The 19,183-nt window shown below is 45.9% G+C and overlaps 2 protein-coding genes across 17 annotated transcripts in view; one reads left to right on the top strand and one right to left on the bottom strand.

Moving 5' to 3' along the window:
• Nucleotides 1-547: 547 nt before the first annotated feature.
• ecpas (Ecm29 proteasome adaptor and scaffold) lies at nt 548-17,114 on the bottom strand. 5 transcript variants are annotated; one of them, XM_034530110.1, is made up of 50 exons: nt 16,875-17,114; nt 16,069-16,270; nt 14,438-14,568; nt 14,051-14,167; nt 13,601-13,719; nt 13,329-13,478; nt 13,036-13,210; nt 12,679-12,818; nt 12,324-12,402; nt 12,119-12,238; nt 11,898-11,983; nt 11,717-11,792; nt 11,583-11,632; nt 11,417-11,483; nt 11,136-11,258; nt 10,920-11,023; nt 10,631-10,754; nt 10,420-10,500; nt 10,099-10,306; nt 9,719-9,810; nt 9,385-9,519; nt 9,108-9,279; nt 8,741-8,913; nt 8,465-8,566; nt 8,161-8,284; nt 7,635-7,780; nt 7,115-7,169; nt 6,882-6,996; nt 6,698-6,766; nt 6,472-6,589; nt 6,164-6,331; nt 5,977-6,056; nt 5,732-5,837; nt 5,531-5,578; nt 5,330-5,448; nt 5,041-5,191; nt 4,867-4,932; nt 4,670-4,759; nt 4,478-4,544; nt 4,289-4,380; nt 3,775-3,841; nt 3,457-3,654; nt 3,154-3,365; nt 3,019-3,062; nt 2,695-2,887; nt 2,422-2,566; nt 1,868-1,973; nt 1,688-1,776; nt 1,522-1,593; nt 548-1,393 (listed from the first exon to the last, which is right to left on the bottom strand). In XM_034530110.1, exons 1-50 carry the CDS (start codon nt 16,935-16,937, stop codon nt 1,254-1,256), a joined length of 5,769 nt encoding a protein of 1,922 aa, XP_034386001.1. In that variant the 5' UTR covers nt 16,938-17,114; the 3' UTR covers nt 548-1,253. The 5 variants fall into 5 exon arrangements, with proteins under 5 accessions (XP_034386001.1, XP_034386010.1, XP_034386038.1 ...); XM_034530119.1 differs by having other exon boundaries at nt 16,880-17,114; XM_034530147.1 differs by lacking the exon at nt 16,875-17,114 and adding an exon at nt 16,618-16,749.
• kdm4c (lysine (K)-specific demethylase 4C) overlaps nt 16,147-19,183 on the top strand; it is a 27,069-nt gene continuing 24,032 nt past the window's right edge. For 7 of the 12 annotated variants that reach the window (XM_034530179.1, XM_034530231.1, XM_034530223.1 and 4 more), the window contains exons 1-3: nt 16,148-16,326; nt 18,405-18,571; nt 18,930-19,105. In XM_034530179.1, the coding sequence (XP_034386070.1) occupies nt 18,428-18,571; nt 18,930-19,105 (320 nt within the window). In that variant the 5' untranslated portion in view covers nt 16,148-16,326; nt 18,405-18,427. Of the gene's footprint in view, nt 16,327-18,404; nt 18,572-18,929; nt 19,106-19,183 lie in introns of those variants that run through there. The other 5 variants (XM_034530205.1, XM_034530246.1, XM_034530256.1 and 2 more) reach the window with 3 other exon arrangements.

Below are 19,183 nucleotides of genomic sequence, written 5' to 3'. Positions count from 1 at the left end.
AAGTCACATTTGATTGGCTGTTAGCTAATGTATGACTAGATAATGCCGCTGCGATAGATTAACTTTTTTTTTTACTTTAAAAAGCAACAAAGATGAGACTAAAGTGCATGATGTTACGTGACCATCACATGCAGGTTCAACCTTTCCTTACGAGGTGTTTTTGTACTTAATACCTGTGGTCTCAAAGTGAGTGATCAAGAGTTGACATTAAATGTCAACTTCAAAACATCATTTTGTGGTCATGGTCTAACCTCACACCCCGGCTCGTAGCTGTCACTGCGAGCTAACCAGTCATAACTGTTTGCTGTGCTGGCTCCTCATTGGTGGAACATCAGGACAGCAGAGTCTCTACATCTTCAGTCACACTAAAACATCTTTGACTACCTTGAATAGGGAAGGTAGCACTTAAATGGCTCTTACTGATAAACTTTATTGAAGAAATTGTACTTTCTCGATTCTTGTTGTTCTGAGTTTGCACTTATTGTAAATCTCTGGATAAAAGCGTCAGCTAAGACATGTAATGTATGAGGACAAAAAGAGTTGTGTGAAAATTGTCACGGTAGTTTAATTTTTTTTAATCAGAGACAAATTCAAACAACTATAGCATCACTTTCAACTGAACATTTTTTTCCTTTCTTTCTCAGGCCCTCACTAAACGGGCCTGTTGTCTTGCTAACAGGAGCTGGACAGCTACACTCCGGGGTCGCTGCTCTTCTACCTCTGGTGGCCAAACCCTTGACGAGCGGACGAGGGTGTACAACCTGCGGTTCTGATAGTTAATGAGTAGGCAAACCCACAACAGTAGTAAAAGTCCCCGATTTGGGGCTTTAGATATACAGTGTCCGCAAACCCAATACATCAGTTTATATAGCATTTATTTATATCATGTTACTGTCCATTTAAACAAACCAAATAAAAATTGACACGTTGCAATAACGGCCGCGAGTGACCGTGATCCCTCTTCAAACACTCCGTCAGCCACAAGTGTGTGTGTGTGTGTGTCAGCTTGAGCGGAGCAGCTCACAGGGTTATATGGAGAAGCGATGCAATGACTTGAGGTTTAGTGAATATCCGTTTTAAAAGATGATCACTGCATCAAAAGACGCTGGACAGTGTGTGATGCTTTTTGTTTGACTGATAAAGTAAAAAACAAAAAGGAGTTGATGCTCTATTTGGTTGTATTATTTTGTTTATAACTGCGAGTATCTGGCTGGCATGGTGAGCTGTGTGTGTGTGTGTGTGTGTACATATGCTCAGGGTTGGCTCTGGATGTGCCTGCGTAGCTCCTGGGCCTTGTCCCTCAGGTCAGGTCTGCTGTCGGCCTGCAGTGTTGACAGGGAGCGCTGCAGCTGCTCGCGGCTCTTCACGGACACGCAGTCCCACTGTTCGCTCTCTGTCAACGGCACACAAACAATGTTGATTTATTTATTTAATAAATAAATATAAGAAAATAGGGAGGGAACAGTGTGTCACGTTCAAGTTCACTCCGGTTAGAGGGGACACGCCACCGGGAATACTGACCTCCGGTTCTCTTCACGATCAGCTCCACCACCGACAAGGCCTCGGTCCTCACGGAGGAGTAACTTTTGTTTTCTGGATAAGAAAAAACAGCACAAACACGGCAATGATGTGCAGGCGTATTAACACCAGAATGCCGACGACGCCGATGTGTCGCGAGGCTCCTTACCTAAAGGGTGAGTGAGAGCGGCGCAGGTCTCCTCGAGGATCGGCGACAACGCGGCCAAGTCTTCGCGGCCCTTCTCGAGCAGCAGCAACCTGCAGATTGGAAATGTTCACTGTGAGCGCCACATGATCCGCTGGATGAATTCAGGGGGTTTATTTCAGAACAACGGCCCCCGCCCCTTACCCCTTGAAGTACGCCTTCATGGACTGTAGCACAGCGAGCTGGACCCTCCAGGTGCTCAGCTTGAGCTTCTCGCACATTAGGCTGCACACCGCCACCTGGAAACAAGCTACAGGCAGACACAAAGTTCAGAACATTAAACAACTACAGTATAACACCTCGAGCTCAGTCCTGACACCAAAAGGTTTTAAAGAACCAGTTTTGGGGCTATCATATTGCTTCCAGTGACTTAAGCGTGCTGAAGTAACACACACACACGCTTTGACTGCAAGAGGTCAGGCAGGACGGCATTCTTTCTCCCGTCTCTATTGAGGACAGGCAGAAATAACAGTTTGGACTCTGTACGCGAGCGCAGTGCACGAGGACCGCCCCCGGTTTGAGGGTTCGGCTCAAGGTTGGAAAGAAGCAGGTGTGGTCCGCCACGCGAGCGAGTCCAAAGTCCGGCAGTGTGTTCGTTCCGAAAGCAAAGTAAAAGAAAATGATCTTAAAGCCTCAGACCCTGCTGCTCGTTGTGTGAATGTTAAGTCTCCGGGATTTACATTATTCCCTGAACTTACCCTGAGTCTGAGGGTTTCGGGGCCAGGCCTTCCCAAGAGTCTCGAAAGCGCAGAGCAGGGCCTCCGTCTGCAGCTCCTTCTCCTTCACGTCTCGGTCGTCGTCCTCCAGCGACCTCTTTGAGGCGCCGCCGCTCTCTGGGCAGTTCTGTCGGGGGAAACGAGATACGAGATACGGCGGGATGAGATCGAACGCGGTTTAAACAGCGACGTCTTCCGTTTTGCCGATTTAACAACAAAACGAGCAATATCGGATGTAGTAAAGGCGATTTAAACCTTTTTGATGAGGGGGAACAGGATCTCGGCCATGTCGCTGAATCGGTCCTCCTGGCTGCTGTGGAGCACGTCCCCGGCGCAGCGCAGAGCGGCCATCTTGTACACCAGACTCTCCTTACGGCATTCCTTCAACACGACCTCCAGCACCTCGGAGATGGTGGGCTGGCCCGCGCAGGGCTTCTTCAGCTCCGTGCTAGAAATCGGAAGAATAATGGAAGCAATTACGAAAATAAAATATATTGATAAACACATTTTAAAAAAAGTATTGTTCTCCTTTCAAATAAAACTGCCATTAGTAGGTAAAAAAAGTTCTGTAAGACTCACCTGCATTTGGAGACTACTGATCCAATGGCTTTCAATAGCTCCTCCTGAAGCATGAAAAGAAATATACATATATAAAATTAATTTGGTGACAATCTCCTTTTTGCTTTTGTTCTGCCGGTGTGTTATCGCCGCTACCTTGCCAGCCCACGTGCGTCCGGACAGCCCCTGCATTAAAGCCGTTAGCACCATGCCGAGGTGCGGCGCCACCAACGAGCCCGTCTGTTCCTTGGCAACGGTTGCCATGGCAGCCGCACCCTGAGCCTTCATCTTCCAGGACTGAGACTGAAGTGCCTTCTGCGTGATGGCGATCAGCTCTGTCATGTAGAGCCTGATGCCTCCAAAGCTCCCTGGTGTAACAAAATACATTCAGATGTTGTGATTAACATATCATTAATTCTTTTTTTTTAATATTTTTTTTTAAAGAAAAACGTTTCTCACCTGGGACGTTGTCCTGCCACACCTCGGCCCACAGCGCCGCGTCGTGGCCCTCTCCTTTCTCCTCATCGGGTCCCGGTGCCTGATGCATTCCCAGGAAGGCCAGCGGCAGAGCGACGCCTGCGTGGCCCTTCAGCACGTCAGGGCTGTAGTGGCTGATGGCGTGCACGGTCAACACGCATGACGACTTGTACACCAGCTCTGGGAGTGAGAGGAAGAGGATGATAAGAACAAGAAGAGTCCCAACGGCACTGTTGGCTTTGATGCACATACAGACATCATGATATTGTGAGGACAAATGGCTTTTTCCTGCCGTCTTACCTTCCTTCTCCAAGTACCAGCCGTTGAGCTTCAGTAGAAGTTTCTCTACACTGCTGTCTTTTGCTGTCTAGTGGGGGGGAGGGGAAGGAGGGGGTTACTAAGGCTACATTCACACCAATACGTTTTCATTTTAAAAACATCTCCGTCCACACAGGCGTTTCATTAGAGTTCTTTCTAAATTATCTCTAAATGAGTCCACACGTTGACCTTTGAAAACGCATATCACATGACCGCGTAAACAGGAAGCAGATTTTCGACACACCGCAGTATCGTGTGATCGAGGCGTGACAAATTAGGGAAGGGCAGGTTGTGACGGCTGAGACCCAATCAAGTAGCGAACGCGGGCGTCTACGTCATTGTTTCTAAACTCCGGCATAGTACGGAAGGTCAGTGAAAACTTTGCAAAAGATATGCGTTTTAAAATGTAAACATAGCGGCGTGTGTTGTTCTTAGTCACTAAGAACAACACACGCTGTAATTATCACAAACATTGTTCAACAGAAGCGGTGCTCACCCTGACCAGGTGTCCCAAAGCAAAGGCAAAGGCTTTCTGTACGACAGTGCTTCTGTCATGGATGCCGTTCAGCAGGGCACTCATCAGTTTACCTGAGAACAACAATAATAATACAAATCATTGTCATGAGTTTACGTGCGTCAAACATTTAAAAACAACACATGCCAGGAAGAGATGAGCTTCTTGTACCCGAGTACGGGGTGAGGTCCTGGGGGCACTGCACCGTGAGCGAGACAATTACACTGGCACAGCCTCCCTGTGCGGAAAGAAAACAGAGAGGAGACGAGCATAAACATACACCGAGTCTTTACATACATATTTCCTGAGACAAGGGCCAACATTTAAGAAACAGCTTGGACGGAAAAGGGGGGTGAGGTCTACCTTGGTGCCCAAGCCGATTCCACTCTTGAGCAGTTCACAGAGCCTGGGAATCAGCTCGCCCAACACGGAAACGTCGAGGTGCTGCAGACACTGAGCACGGGGAAACACACACACACACACACACACACGTCAAAAAAACAGATCACGTTGGCCTTTGAACCACATTGTCAGTAATTCATGACGTTTTGGTTCCCTACCATGTTAACGGTCTCCATCATCGGAGAGGACTTGGCGGCACTCAGCCTGGCGGCGTCCATGGCACTCTGGAGAAGCAGAAAGAACGCAATTCATAGAGAGACAACTTTTTCTTTTTTTTCCCACAAAAAAAAGAAAAGAATAAAAATAAATAAATTTAAAAAAGCTGAGCTTACCTTCTCCTGCTCTGTGGCTCTGAGACTGAGGTAGTTGAGGACCTGAGGCTCCAGGGTGCTTAAGGCCTCCAGCAGGGCCGGGATCAACCGGGAGGCGTGAGGCTTTAGTCGGGCACCCGCCGTCTTACTGACCTTGACCAGGGTCTGGATACTGGGAGGGGCATTTAACGTATTAGTTCATGGAGAACGAGGCAGACAATTCTCTAACCGACACACAGCATGAGCTGCTTCATAGTGAGCACCACATCACGGTCACACAGGAAAACCGAGAGCAGGCGGGAGACTGTACCTTAGGGAGCGGACCTCCGAGACATTGCTGACGATGCCCTTTTCAAGCAGCGTGGGCAACAGCACCGCCACAGTTCTCTGGGCCGCCGAGCCTGTGGACTCGCACATGCGAGTGCACACCTGGACAGGGAGCGAGACACTTGTACGTGAACGCGCATGCGCAGACAATCACAGCGGTCAGTATTGTGACGAACAATTTTACCTTGCTGAGTGTCTTCAGCGTCAGGTCTGCTGCTTTCCTCACAGACTCCTGAAGCGCAAGACAACATGGTCAGAAATGGGTTACAAGAGGACCACTATTCCACTATGTGTGTGTGTGTGTGTGTGTGTCTACTCTACATGACACTCATATGATTCATCGTCATTATCTAGTGTGTCCATAAATTGATTGTTTCCTGCTAACCTTAATGTCGTCAAGGACTCTGAACAGTGTCTCCCACATTTCTGCCAGGTGATCGATGAGGTCGTCAGTTTGGCGGCCGCGAATCAGGTCATTCAGGGCGAGACAGCTGGAAGGATGATCAATCCATCAAAAAACGATTAATTCTTTTGCACATTACAGTAAATAAATCGATAGTCTCACTAATCTTAATTTTTTTGGGAGTTTGATGTGTCGTGTGTGTGTGTGTGTGTGTGTGGCTACTGCACCTGGACTCGCGGACTCTCCAGGTGTTACTGGTCAAGTTGGAAATGACATCCTGCAGGATCTCCTTCAGATACTTATCCACCTGAAACGCATCAGAACAGACCAACAGCCGACCGTTACTCCGAATGACGAGAAGTCTTTCCTACCATCCATTTTGTTTGTGTATGTTGCACAAGACGCCGCTCCTACCGTGGTCTTATCAGTGACCAAGGCGTCCCAGATGCTGGTCATGGCCTGACGAATGCTCAGGTTGGGGTCAAACTGGTAGCGGTACAGGCGGGGCACGATCTGGGGAAGGAACGGGGCCAGCTGCTCCCCGGCCTTGGAGGCGATCATGTGGAAACCGAACGCTGCCCCCTGAAAAGAGGAGAGGTCGGGTGGTGGGAAGCGTGGGACCACCACAGCTAGTTAAGAAGAGGAGGAGGAGGAGGAGGAGTGGGGGTGCACATGCAGGGGATGGGGAAACTGAACGATGGCGACGCATGAGAACGTGGTACCTTGCGGGAGTTCCACATGGCATGATGATTGGCCAGGTTCATGAACTTGTAGACCAGATCCGGCTGGTTCAGATCGCTGGCCAGCGAGCAGAGCTCCTTGTATGTGGTCAGGCCGTGACTGTCCAAAGCGAGAGGGAGACAAAAAGGTCAATGTGTGCAACACAAGAGCATTTCCATTACATCCGGGAAGGTCAGAAATGTCCAACGGTGGCGACATCCGACTTACCCATCCGGAGTTTTCCCCAAACCTTCTCCTTGGAACACCTCGGTGTCTTCTGAAACGGCATGTTTCACTCTGTTTGCAAGGATAAAGAAGAATTTAACAACATCTGTATGACCTCACTTCTCCTCGTGCCACTTTTTCTATCGTTTCATTTCCGTCCTCCTTGACTACTCAACCGCCCACTCGCCTTTTGCCAGTCATGAGCGTTTCCACCAGGGTGGACACCAGCTCTTGCTGGTCAACCTCTCCTCCCATCTCATAGACGAGGCCCAGGCCTTTGGACGCCACATCCTGACTCAGCTCTAGAGGGAGAGAGGGGGGGGGTCATAATGTTGCACAGGTACAGTCAACAAGCATGAGCCGGTGTCAAGTAGTAACGGATCAATCCGACAGTCGGGTTAGAAGGAAGTCTCTTCTTACCGTCGGGGTCCGAGAGAACCGAGATGAACGCCACCTGAATCTCCTTCAAATGGGACTGGAAGAGTAAAAACAACATGTTTGTATTAAAAATATTTCTATGTATGAACACCGAGTCACCAAGTCTTCTCATTCTTTGCCACAAAACTAAATGCAGCCCTCGAGCATTGATGACTCTCATGAGCGTGTGACAAATGTGGAAAACATTTAAGAACAGAGTTTAATGATGGAGCAGAGTGATTAGCCTAAATTTTGGAAATCCTTCGAAAATTAAACTAACTGCTGAAGGTCTTAACTCCAAAATCTCACTCCCCAAAAACAAGGACAACGTACAAGTATATATCAATACCACACGATCCTTTTTGTAATATTTTAAAATCACTCTTTGCTCAAGTTGCAATGCGAGGCTTGCAAAAAAACAGTGAGTGTCCAAGTTGTTCTTTCTCTTGGTTATTCGTCCTTTTGAACTGTGACCTCGTTCCTCTTTAGATTCAGAAGTACGTCGCTGTACAAAAACACCCACCGTGATTTCCTTGTGTTGGCCGAGTTTCTTGACCAGAGACAGCAGCCATATGCAGGCCGCCTGTCGGACATGGGGGTTCTGGCTGGGTATGTACCTGGCCAGGATGGACTTGAGGACCATGGGAACCACATCGTTATTTTTCACATCTAACGGGGGGGGAGAAGGAAGAGAGTGTAAATGTTTTTGGAGGGACCGAAAATTAAAATGTGGTTTGTTTTGTTTTAAGGGGGCATTTGAGTCGTCACATGTCTGATGACTAGCAGCAATGCAGAACTGCTCATCATTATGGAGACTGTGACAACCCTCCATCATTACGCAAGAGACGTGAATTTTTGTTATCTATATAGCCTATTATCACATAGCGCACATTTTGGCTCGACAGCACACAACACCCTCCACCCTTGGACCCTCGCTCTGGATAGTGAAAATCCCTTAAAGAGAGGAATAACTGAGGAGATCCCTCTCACTGAACGGACAATGCGTGCAATAGATAGTCAAAGTCAACTCCTTTAGTGAAGGTACTTACTTTGTGGCGGGCTGTACTGGTCCTCAGTGCAGGTCCATGGGTCTCTGGCAGCTCCTGAGCTGGTGCCTATTGCAACACTGGTTATAGCCTCTCCGACTGTAAACTGCAGCTCCACTTGTTTGGCCTTTAGACAGAAAAAAGAGGAGGTAGTAATTAGAGCAATTGTTCAACTAATGAGCCACCGAAACAGCTTCGAAGGGAATGTCCATTTGAGTGAATGTTAATAATTTACGAGTGCAAAAATCCCCACTTCTGCCAAAAGCTTTAAGTTTGATACATCAGAGTCAGTCAGTGCGTTTCATACCTCCACAGAGTCCATGAGACCCTGCAACAGCTTCTTCTGGTGAGGGAAGTCGCCATCTCCCACAGGAAGGTAACCCAAGGTCTGGATCGCTCGCTCCTTCATCTGGACCGCGTACACGGATGGGCGAGAGACAAAGATGATACGAGTCACACATCTTTTGGCTGAAGATCCGGCGTGTCATTTTAAATTTTTTTAAGAAAATCATACATGCACACTGCGTCGACGCCGGACAAAAAGTCACAGCGCCCACTTCCTGCTGTGCAGTCCCCTGGTTACCTTCATGCTCTCCTTGCCAGAGGGGATGCGAGCAAGCAGGTTTTCTGTGGCCGACAGTTTGGTGAAGCCCGCCCCATCTGCAGGGATCAAAAGGGGGCCGTTGCGGCCAATTTCCCCCAGAGCTGTGCACGCTGCCACAGCCAGCAGCGCACTACTGCTGTCCAGGAAGGAACCTGGCCGGGTGGAGACACACACACAAGTTATTGAACCCAAACAGACAAAAGCTATGTGTTTTCAATTAGTTTGTGTTCACACAAACGGTTTAATGGCATTTTAACATCAATTTATTGTACACTAACCGCTGCTATAGTCAGTCAATAAATGCTGTCTGAAATGCAGGAAATTGTCGCAAAAGGAAATTGCATACCAATTGACTTGGTGGCCATGGCAACAAGTTCATCATCTCCTTGGGAGGTGATACTCATTTGCTGCTCCATGCCGTGCGTAGAGTCTTCAGAGGCGGCAGCTTTTTTCTTGCTCATGTACCTCCCCACCATGTAGCCGAGAGCCAGGATGGCACCGTGCTGAGTCTCAGGACTCTGTGGTTCAAGAAAACCAATCGACACTTACACAAGTTAAAAATGCACTGTTATATATGCATATGTATTTATACAAGTGCGCCGATGAGACAAAAGTGTGCGTACATGGTTGTCCTTGGTGATTTTGAGCAGGTTGTGCACAGCCGCTTGCAGCTCGTTGCCAGTCATGGAGGAGACCACCACCGCATACAGCTGGGCTGCGAGCTCCCTCATGTCCTCCTTATTTGTGTTCATCAGACTCTGGAGAGGACAACGTCTGTTATTGCAGCTGACGCGGAGATGTGCGAGTCATGCTCTTGGTTTTACAATATCACGGCACAGCCAAGTGACTGGAGGAGTTGTTGAGTTGTTGTTGAATGGCAAATTAATTTGTGTGACAAACTTGCCTCCCTCCTAAATCCGACATCTAATTAAACACGTGCATCAATGGAATACTCACTTTAATCCAGTCAATTTTATCAATAAATCTGGGAGCCAGTATCTCTGGGCTGACAGACACCGCCTCCAGGAGACAGTACATGACTGGTATTCCTGTTGAGGTGAATAACAGAGAAGTGCAATAAATAACACATGAGTGTTTCATATCATGATTATCAGGGCATTTTTTCTTCCTCTTTAAAATACCATAAAGACGAAAGCACAACGAAAATAAATAAAATCATTACTTACTAAAAAGGTTCAATAATTAACAAAGCACTTCATTGATATACAAGCTACTGGGAATCGTTACAAACCATCTTAAATGTTCTAAGAAGCCCTTTATAACAATGGACACGTGATTTGATCCTGCGGCCCCGAGGGAAGAGCAGTGTAACTCACCCCCGACAGCAGACAGCAGCTGCTGCAGCAGTTCCATGTAGACATGGACAGGGTTCGCCTCCGAACCCTTTGACTGAGGCTCAGAGGTCAGCAGCGTGCGGATGTACCGACCGATGGCCGGCGCATCGTCCTGCATGTCGGTCAGACGGGCCGACATGGGCGTCACCCCGGCGCTGTGGGCCAAGCACATCCTTAGGTAGAGCACGATCTGGGGAAATGAGATGGGGGGGGGGGGGGGGGGGGGTTAGGTGTCTGGAGCAAAAAAATAGAAGAAGTGCAGACTCATCCAATGTCACAGCCTGGTCGCCAATTAATATGTACCTCCCCAAACGCAGACGGGTTGAAAGGAATAGTGTAGGTTCCAACACTGTGTTTAGCTGGAGTCTTGATCCTCTGAGCCGCCTGATGATGACCAAATCCACCAAAAAAAAAGAAAAAAGGGAGATTAAATCATTCTTCCGTTTTTGCAAAACAGGGTGTACCCAGGATGTTTTGTCTTCTAGAGACTGAAAAACAAAGCACATCGCATCACCTTCTCCTGGACATAGGCCACCATGTCCGGAAAGGAGGGCATTTGCTTTGGTCCCTCCTTCTCAGAGTTCTTGTTCAGAAAAACTCTCAGCACCTTCTGGGCCTCCCCGGACACCTCCTCCTTCCTGAAAAAAAAAAAAAAAACACTCCTCATTTTACCTTCTGCAACACTCAGGAAAAGTAAATGCTGATTTTTTTTTTTTTTTTTGACAAGTGCTTTTGAGACTCATTGATATGCTTATTTGCGTTGCGATTCATTTTGACATTACGTAGAAGTTTTCGGGACTTACGGGTCTCCGGCTGCCAGTAGCAGCAGGTATCTTGATGGCACGTGATCAGGAGCAAACACTGTGCTGGCAAACTTCATGGCCACCTGGCGAACCTGCACCTCCGGCTGCAATCAAGAGTTCTTGGTTAGGTTCATGCCGACTTACTGAACTCATCGACATTAGTTTTTTTTTGTTGTCTTTATTGACCGAATATCTCGTTTTCCCGCCTGGATTTACCTTTCCGATGTATGCAGCCACCAGGGCCTCCATTAGGTTCAGCAGTGCCCCCTGCAGGTTGGCATATGCACCAACCATCATGGACAAAGCTTCCTGAATGGCAAGACGGACGTCAGACTCCTCCTAAAGAAGATGACAGATTTTTGGAAACATCAATATCAGACACTCCTTTTGTATCCTCTTAGGATTGAGACTAAGGAAAGAAACATCTTTTTGTAATGTACCGTTGTGTGCTGCCGTGTTTTTACTGCATCAAGATGTTTCAGAGATCTTCCACTTACCTTGCACATGGACTCAAAAAACTGCTGCACAAGTGCAATATCCTTTGTGAACAGCTGCGGCATGCGGCTAGAGGGGAGGACATAACATGTAGAATATATTTTTAATACTTAAAATCCAAAAAAAAGCTGGCAACGTTAAAGAAAAGGGCAGTTATTTAATTTGTACCTTGACAGCTTTCCAACAGCAGAGTAGGCAAGACATAGTAACTTAGGATCCTGCAAAAATAAATGTTTCGTAGGTAGGTAAATATATATAAACACAGACAATGCAGTATAAATGTGTGTCATATGCAGTTTTACCTCCTTGTATTCATTGATGAGCTTGGTGAGACCATTAAGCAGCATTAGTCCCAAAGGTTTATTAGTGTCAGGACATCTGAAAAAACATAAAGCCAAAATATTATTTTTCAAATTCTAAATAAAATGTATAGGTAAAGAAATGATACATGGCTGTATCTAGATTAAAGTTAACTTTTCTTACACCATGCAGATGTGATGGACAAACTGCAAGGTGAGAGACAGAAGTTTGTTGTTGGTGTTTGACCCAAACAGACCATCATACACAACCTGGAGAAGAAAGGAAAGCAATGATTGCGCCGCACACAGGAACATTTGGTTAAAGTATTTAGCCCGGCACCAGACTTCTTTTGAAAAATCGAGAATACACAAAAAGGTACCAGCAAGCACGGACCGAGAGCCTACCTGGATGTTAGCTGGAAAGCACTCTGCGGCGAGGCGGGAGCGCAGAAGATGTGGCAGGATCTTCAGCTTGACTCTGGTGCTCACTGGCTCGTGTTTCAACTCTTGCTTCACATTGCCTCCCTAGTGCACATACAAAAACTGTTCTAGAAACATCTGTTTTTGTTTTTTTTAAGATAAAACACAGGTAACTGTCGAGTTTACAAACCTTGGATTTAAGAGGAACGTCCCCTAGATACACCTTGTACATCTTGTTGATAATTAGAGGATTGTTCCAATCGATGAGGCTGGAAGAAAATAAAACGAGGACACAACCAATTAAATGAAGAAAAGTTTGTACTTTCAGCATCTCTTTCGGAAGGATTTATAGCCTGTCAAACTCTTAAACTTAGCCGTAACATTTTTTTATTTTTTATTATCAGCAAAGAAATTGTGATTTTAAAAGCACAACAAGTACACCCACAATATTGATAATTAATTGTATCATACACCGAGTTAAAAAGGTAAGACGACATGCATGGGTGACTTGATGAACCGGAGATGATCAAAGCTCCTTCACCAACCTCTGTTTGCTCTTCAGCTCCAGATCAGCTGCAGTGGCCACACCATGTCGGGTGTCGCTCGATGCCACCACCAGGTGCACTACGGTCTCCACCTCCGGGATTTGCTTCGCCTCCATGAACTTCACTATCCCCAATTTACACTGTTCAAACCAAATACCGGATGAAGGAATTATAAATCGTAATGCGGCCCTTAAAATATGCAGCATAAATATCCATAATCGGTTAGCTTTTTGGATTGAGCTGTTTTTAGAACCGGTGTTAAATTGAGTGAGACATCTTATGTTAAATTGAGTGCAGCTTTAGTCTTCCCAAATGACCAAAAATATAGCCACCACTCCTCTGGCTGAGTGATTGTACCTGCTCTAGCTGCTCAGCGCTCCACTGGGCCTCTCCAATCACCCTCTTGGCAGCATAGACACTCATCCCTGGTGGAGGCTGAGGGAGACCCTGGCCACCCGCGGCCAACGTCCCCTCTGCAGGACTTCCCTGGGAGGAGGGAGCAGGGCGAGTCGGGGATTCATTCAGCACAAACCTGGAGGAGCCGAGGAGAGAGACACTCAATGTTTGTGTTCAAACGCTGAAGCGTTTGACCCCTCAAAGAGTCATACCAATAACACACACAATACCCAAAGCACACGGCACAAACTCACCCGTAAGGCATCAGTAAAACATCCAACATGAACTCCAGCAGCAGCTGCACAGTCTTTGGCCTCTCTGATAAGTTGAATGGAGACACGATCTTGGAGGTGTCTGCAGGATACTTCATATGGTAAAGAGTGGGGATCAGCAGGTGCATCAGGCTAAGAGAAGAAAGCGAGAGTGAAGCAAAGTCACACTCCGTCAAGGAACCATGTAAAGTATGTGTGAGGATAGTAAATATGCTTGTGCATCCCACGTTGTGCGAGCACGAGCGTCCCCTCACCTGTCCTGCTGTGGCTGAGGCTTGCCCTCCATGGCAGTGAGAAGGGTGGGGGCCAGCTCGCACTGTTTTCCCACCTCCAGGCGAGGGTAGCCCATTTTGATGTAGATGATGGTGAAGTTCTGCAAAATGCGTGGATTAAACAATTGTCATTCCCGCTGCTTAAAACTAAAATTGAAATCGTCAAGACCGATGCAATGAAACCCACATTAGTAAAAACTAAGCCTACCATTTTTAACATGCAGTATTAAAACAGACTGGTAGAAATGTTATTAGTTACTGTAACTAGTTATTAGTGAGCTTACTAACTGCTTTTACGTGCTGTACTTTCAATAGTGATGGCAGGCACCAACACATTTGTGAAAATGCCCAACTCTTTGATTGCTTCATGAAAGGATACTTTAGAAACGTATTGGATTCATAAGAAGCACATTGCAAAACTTTGATCCTCACCGTCACAAAGGAGGCGGCTGCGGGATCTTGGTACTGCACCAGCAAAGTTTCCACTGGCAGCTGAATCTTCGGTCTGCTTTTTATCCTCTTGTTCAAATGGACCAACAACTCCATCACCTGGCAGAGATGGCACAGAAATCTCAGTGGCGGTTTGACCAACACATGCGGACAGTCATTGGCAAAACTGGAGGATCGAAGGCCATTACAAGCATGTTTCCATACAATGGAAGTGACATGGCTTTGAGCCAGTATTTGAGGAGGGAATGGGGTTTATGATGGCCTTTGACAGCAAACAATTCACATTTCTCTGAGGTGCAGCTCTAGCAGAGACTTATAAGTCCTTGTAATCTCCTTTATAGGCACAGACACAGACAACACCCCTCTTACTTTCTTCCGCACGCCCTCCTGGACGCTGGAGAGTTTGAGGAGCACAGGGGGTAGGAACTTGGAGATAATGTCCTGGAGCTGCTCATCGGTTTCTGCGTGGCCCAGGCGAAGGAACACGCGTTCCAGTTGATCTGTAAAACAAACAAAAAAACTCACATTGATCAACTCTCATTGTATGGGTGGTGACCAAACGCGAGACCATTTTAGAAGGAATAACTCTGCTATAGTTGCACAGTTTTCCCAATTCAAATATGGAAGCACAGCCCCATTGGGGGCTTTATGCAACCATATGCAAAAAAAAAGGCTGTGCCACATTCAGCTTCAAAGGGGGGGCAGTGAAATACACCGAATAAATAAATAGACCAACAGTCGCCAGATTGAGTGAGAAGCTCGCCTTGCCAGCTGATGAGCCGGTGCAACCATCACACCACATATCACCCTCTCCGTTAGCATGGTTCACTAACCCGGCTAGCTACATCCACTGACAGACCACCAACGCATTTCATATAATTTTGACGCCACGACACCGTCTTCGCACGACTGCTGACACTTTCCGCATTCATTCCTAAACCCCCCAGACGTTCAAGTCTTGAGTCTACAACTCAAACGCGTGTCTAACGAGCATGTATTAATAGCATGGAGGGGATAAGTTTCATTTCGACCATGACTGGACAAACGGCCTCCAGACGTTAGCATGCTAGCTAGCTGTACAGCCGAGTAGCTAGCCGCGGTCCCTGCGCCAGCTCTTAACTGGAATAAGCTGTATCGTTACTTTAAAAAAAACACATCGCAGCCGTGAGAATAACGAAGGGCTATTGTTCGCTTGATTTTTTCCAGCCAAGAATACAGCATTCAAAGAGATATTAGTCACCGATACCGCAGAAAGAAACTTACTGAGTTCATCCTGGGCAGCCATGTTTGCAGACTCACATTAGCGACCCGCACAGGTCACTGGCTGTAACTGCACCCTTTAGTGCCACTCCTTCACCGGCAGCCGCTGACTCATATCACAATTTAGTTTAATTTGTACACATAACCTTCGTCTACGGCGGTGCCAAACTTTCAAATGGGCTTAATGTCCATTACAAGAATACACTAAGCTACATATGTCACTGCACACTATGCTGCAAGTTAAAGTTATTTATTATCAAACGCACAACAATTACAGAAGCAGCTGTTAATTAATATCTTGGGTCTCAAGCTCCTTCCAACAATGTAAATTATTAACAATTTATGGAAAGCTGAGAAGACAAAGCAAGTGGCATGCCAAAGTAGGATAAACACAAACCAGCTACTTTGATTTCACAAACTGGCAACCCAAAAGTTAATTTTGAAGCAATAGAAAGTTATTGGTATTATATTATAAATAAATAAACATACACTGTGCCTTATAAAAAAGTGGTACAATAAGGTACCATAGTGGTGCCATTTAAAAATATATAAATACTTACAGCTTATGTTAGTCAATGGGCATATTTATGGCAGAAATAATGTATAGAATATAATATATATTATATAATTATATCTAATTAAGAATACAACTGATAAAAGCGTCAAGACAAATACATAACACATACAAAGTTGGCAATAAAGCTGTTTAAGGCTGGAGATGCAGGTGCACTTTCCGCTACCATTGGTTGCGTTCCAGTTCATCGACTCTCCTGCTGATTCACAGCGCATGGATACGTCGACCACACCACGTTCTGCCTTCCGCCGCGTTCGTGCCTTTTTGCACGCAACCGCCGTTGAGCCGGTTTGGAACGCTCCCTTCGTCTCACTGGAGGAAGCAGCAGCAGCAGCAGCAGCAGCCAGAGTAGCTGTCATGTGAATCAGCTGGACGAACAAGGAAGGAGATAAATAACAACACGACTCCGTCTTTCTATATCAAGGTAAAACACTATACACGTTAATGGACACGGCGCGTTGATATACCGGCGTAAACCGCTCGGTAGCTAGCTCTGAAGCCGTTTATCAGGAAGCGGCGTGCATTTCGTGACTACTGTGCAGAATTAGCTGAGCTATCGACAGCTAACCGTTAGCGAATGCCAACTTCTTTAGTTGGCAGTCGCTCGTGCCCACGGGCAAATGGCCCCGTGTGCACGGTCATTGTTCCTCCAACTAATGCTAAACACGTACGGTGTCGACGAACGATGCACACGCGGTAGACATATCGGACTCACTCGTTTGTGCCACACAAAGTCACACAGCGAAGCAGCAGCAGGCACAGCGCGGGCCTGTCTGCAGCCACCTCGCGAGGGGCATTTAAACCCCGTCCACTTGTGCGTTTGAGAAGTTAGCTCGCCAATGTTGCGGCTAGGTTAGCTTAAGAGCTAGCAGGGCTTTAACTCCCTACTCCCCCCTCCCCCTGAGTGCTTTAAGCCAGGCACCGTGAATTAACGATCAAATTCATGTTAAACGGAACCCAAATGGGGCTCACCTTACCATGTAGGTTAATTAAAATGTAGCTTTCGAGCCGTTCAGCCCATGTGCTTCTCATCATAACAAAACGTAGGCTAGTTGGCTAGTTAGCTGGCTTTGTAGACAACAAAGCTCAGCCAAGCTACAGACGGTCGTGCAGTATTTACGATTCTGCCGAGATGTATTCGTCCCGGGGGCTTGAACAGGGTTTGTTTGAATTGATAGCAGGCCGAATAATGCCGGTCTGAGGATGGCCCATGTGTCGAAACGACTGTTGTGATATTGAAACAAAGACTTAACGCCAACACATTGTGTGTAAACACTGTTACGTTAGCGGTGTTTTGTAAAACTTGCAATTGCCTGTTACATAACCGGTTTGCACGCCATTAAAATGGGGTTTGCGGTTAAGCAGCACTGTGGAGAGATTTAAGGGTGAGCGTCTCTCGGGGGGCGGCAATGTGATCCTTTGTCTGGATGCACAGCAAAGTCAGAGTTGGGAGTGGGTTGGGTGGCTGGGACACAATCCGATAAGGGTTGTTGGCATGAGGAAGGATCAAAGGACCAAATCGACATTTATTGACTCTCTACCTCCATCTGGTGGTTCACCTTCCGCCATTACACCAACTGCTAGCTGGTCCAGTTACACACCTGGAGATTACAACCTGTCAATTCCATTTAGCGGTGCACATTTTGTAGGACTATATTTATTATGTTTTTGATGAGGAAAAAGCTAAACACCAGCACTTTCCTGTAAAGTAATGCAATTACTGGTTCGAAGTGGTAATGATATGATTCACGCAATCAGTGCAACTAGTGTCTTCTTGTGAAATATGTGCAGAACTAATGTTTTCAACTAGTTTCGTCATTACTTTACTCTATTATTATTATTATTATTATTATTATTATTATTATTATTATTATTATTATTATAATAATAATAACTTTATTTATATAGCACCTTTTAAAAACAGGGTTTACAAAGTGCTCTACATAGAAGCAAGGCAAAACATAACATCAATACAAGTAAACATTTCAGAAAATACATGAGGCAAAGGAGACAATGCCATATAGGCAATGAACACAATAGAGGAGAATAGAGAAAAATACAAAATAAAGCAGACCAGACTAACTAAAATAGAGGAACCAAAGAAATGCTTAAAAGGACAACATCACTTAAAAGCAGTTTGTACAGATACATGTATATATGTACAGATACACTCATCAAATACTCAGCAAATTCAACATGTTATGAATGTGCTAGATGAAGTTTTCCCCTTCAATTTTAAAACGCATTAACAATTTAAACAATCAAAAATTAATTTTCAGATTAATTTCCATCTTGACGTATCTATATCTATAATGGCATCTACAACATCTATTCAGGACAATATATATATATATATTTATTTATTTTTATTCAGAATTGAGTTTCAAAGTAATCAACCTTTTTTTTTTTAATGTAGCTAATATATCATTACAATTTTTAAAAGCCAATTATCAAATCTAATTTCTATTGTTTACTTCTCTCTCTCCCCCCTTCTTTTTCCAGGGCTTATCTGGTGAGGGGGCAGGATGGCGGGGGCAGAGGTGTACACCCCTGCAAACCCCACCTGCAAGATTATGACCTTCAGGCCCACCATGGAGGAGTTCAAAGACTTCAACCAGTACCTGGTTTACATGGAGTCTCAGGGTGCTCACCGCGCAGGCCTGGCTAAGGTAATTTGGACAAAGGTTCAACCTCCCAAAAACTGTTTGTCTACATCTGTGAGTGAAGGACTTTGTTATGTCCACAAGGTAGATGTGTCTGTGTGCATACAGTTTGACTTCTGTTGTTGAAGGTCGATTCATCATTTTCTACTAAAGGCAGTTTTAGTCTGTCAGAAGAAAGAGACATCAAAAAAGCAGAGGAGGGCTTTCAGATATAGTGTGACATATTTAATAAATGATTAGTGGCCCTTTGGACTGCTGCTGATTCCAATTGATGAAAATGCTGATTAGAGGGACCTATTTGTACGAAGTAAGTAACAGTTTTATTTTCAACAGCAGTTCTTTCCTCTTCCGTTTGTCCCCTCAGGTGATTCCTCCTAAAGGCTGGAAGCCCCGTCGTACCTATGACGACATAGACGATCTCATGATCGACGCTCCCATCCAGCAGATGATGGCTGGCCAATCGGGGCTCTTCACTCAATACAACATCCAGAAGAAGCCTCTCAATGTGCAGGAGTTCAGGCGATTAGCAAACAGTGACATGTGAGTATCATGTAGTTCATTGTTTACGGTCACACATTATTTACATTCTGGTGCTGCCCGACTAAGAATCTTTTTTTT

Source organism: Cyclopterus lumpus, chromosome 1 (genome assembly GCF_009769545.1).
Source record: "Cyclopterus lumpus isolate fCycLum1 chromosome 1, fCycLum1.pri, whole genome shotgun sequence".
In the NCBI taxonomy this organism is placed as follows: Eukaryota; Metazoa; Chordata; class Actinopteri; order Perciformes; family Cyclopteridae; genus Cyclopterus; species Cyclopterus lumpus.
The sequence above is the reverse complement of the archived record's forward strand: the minus strand, read 5'-3'. Positions and strand labels throughout refer to the sequence as shown.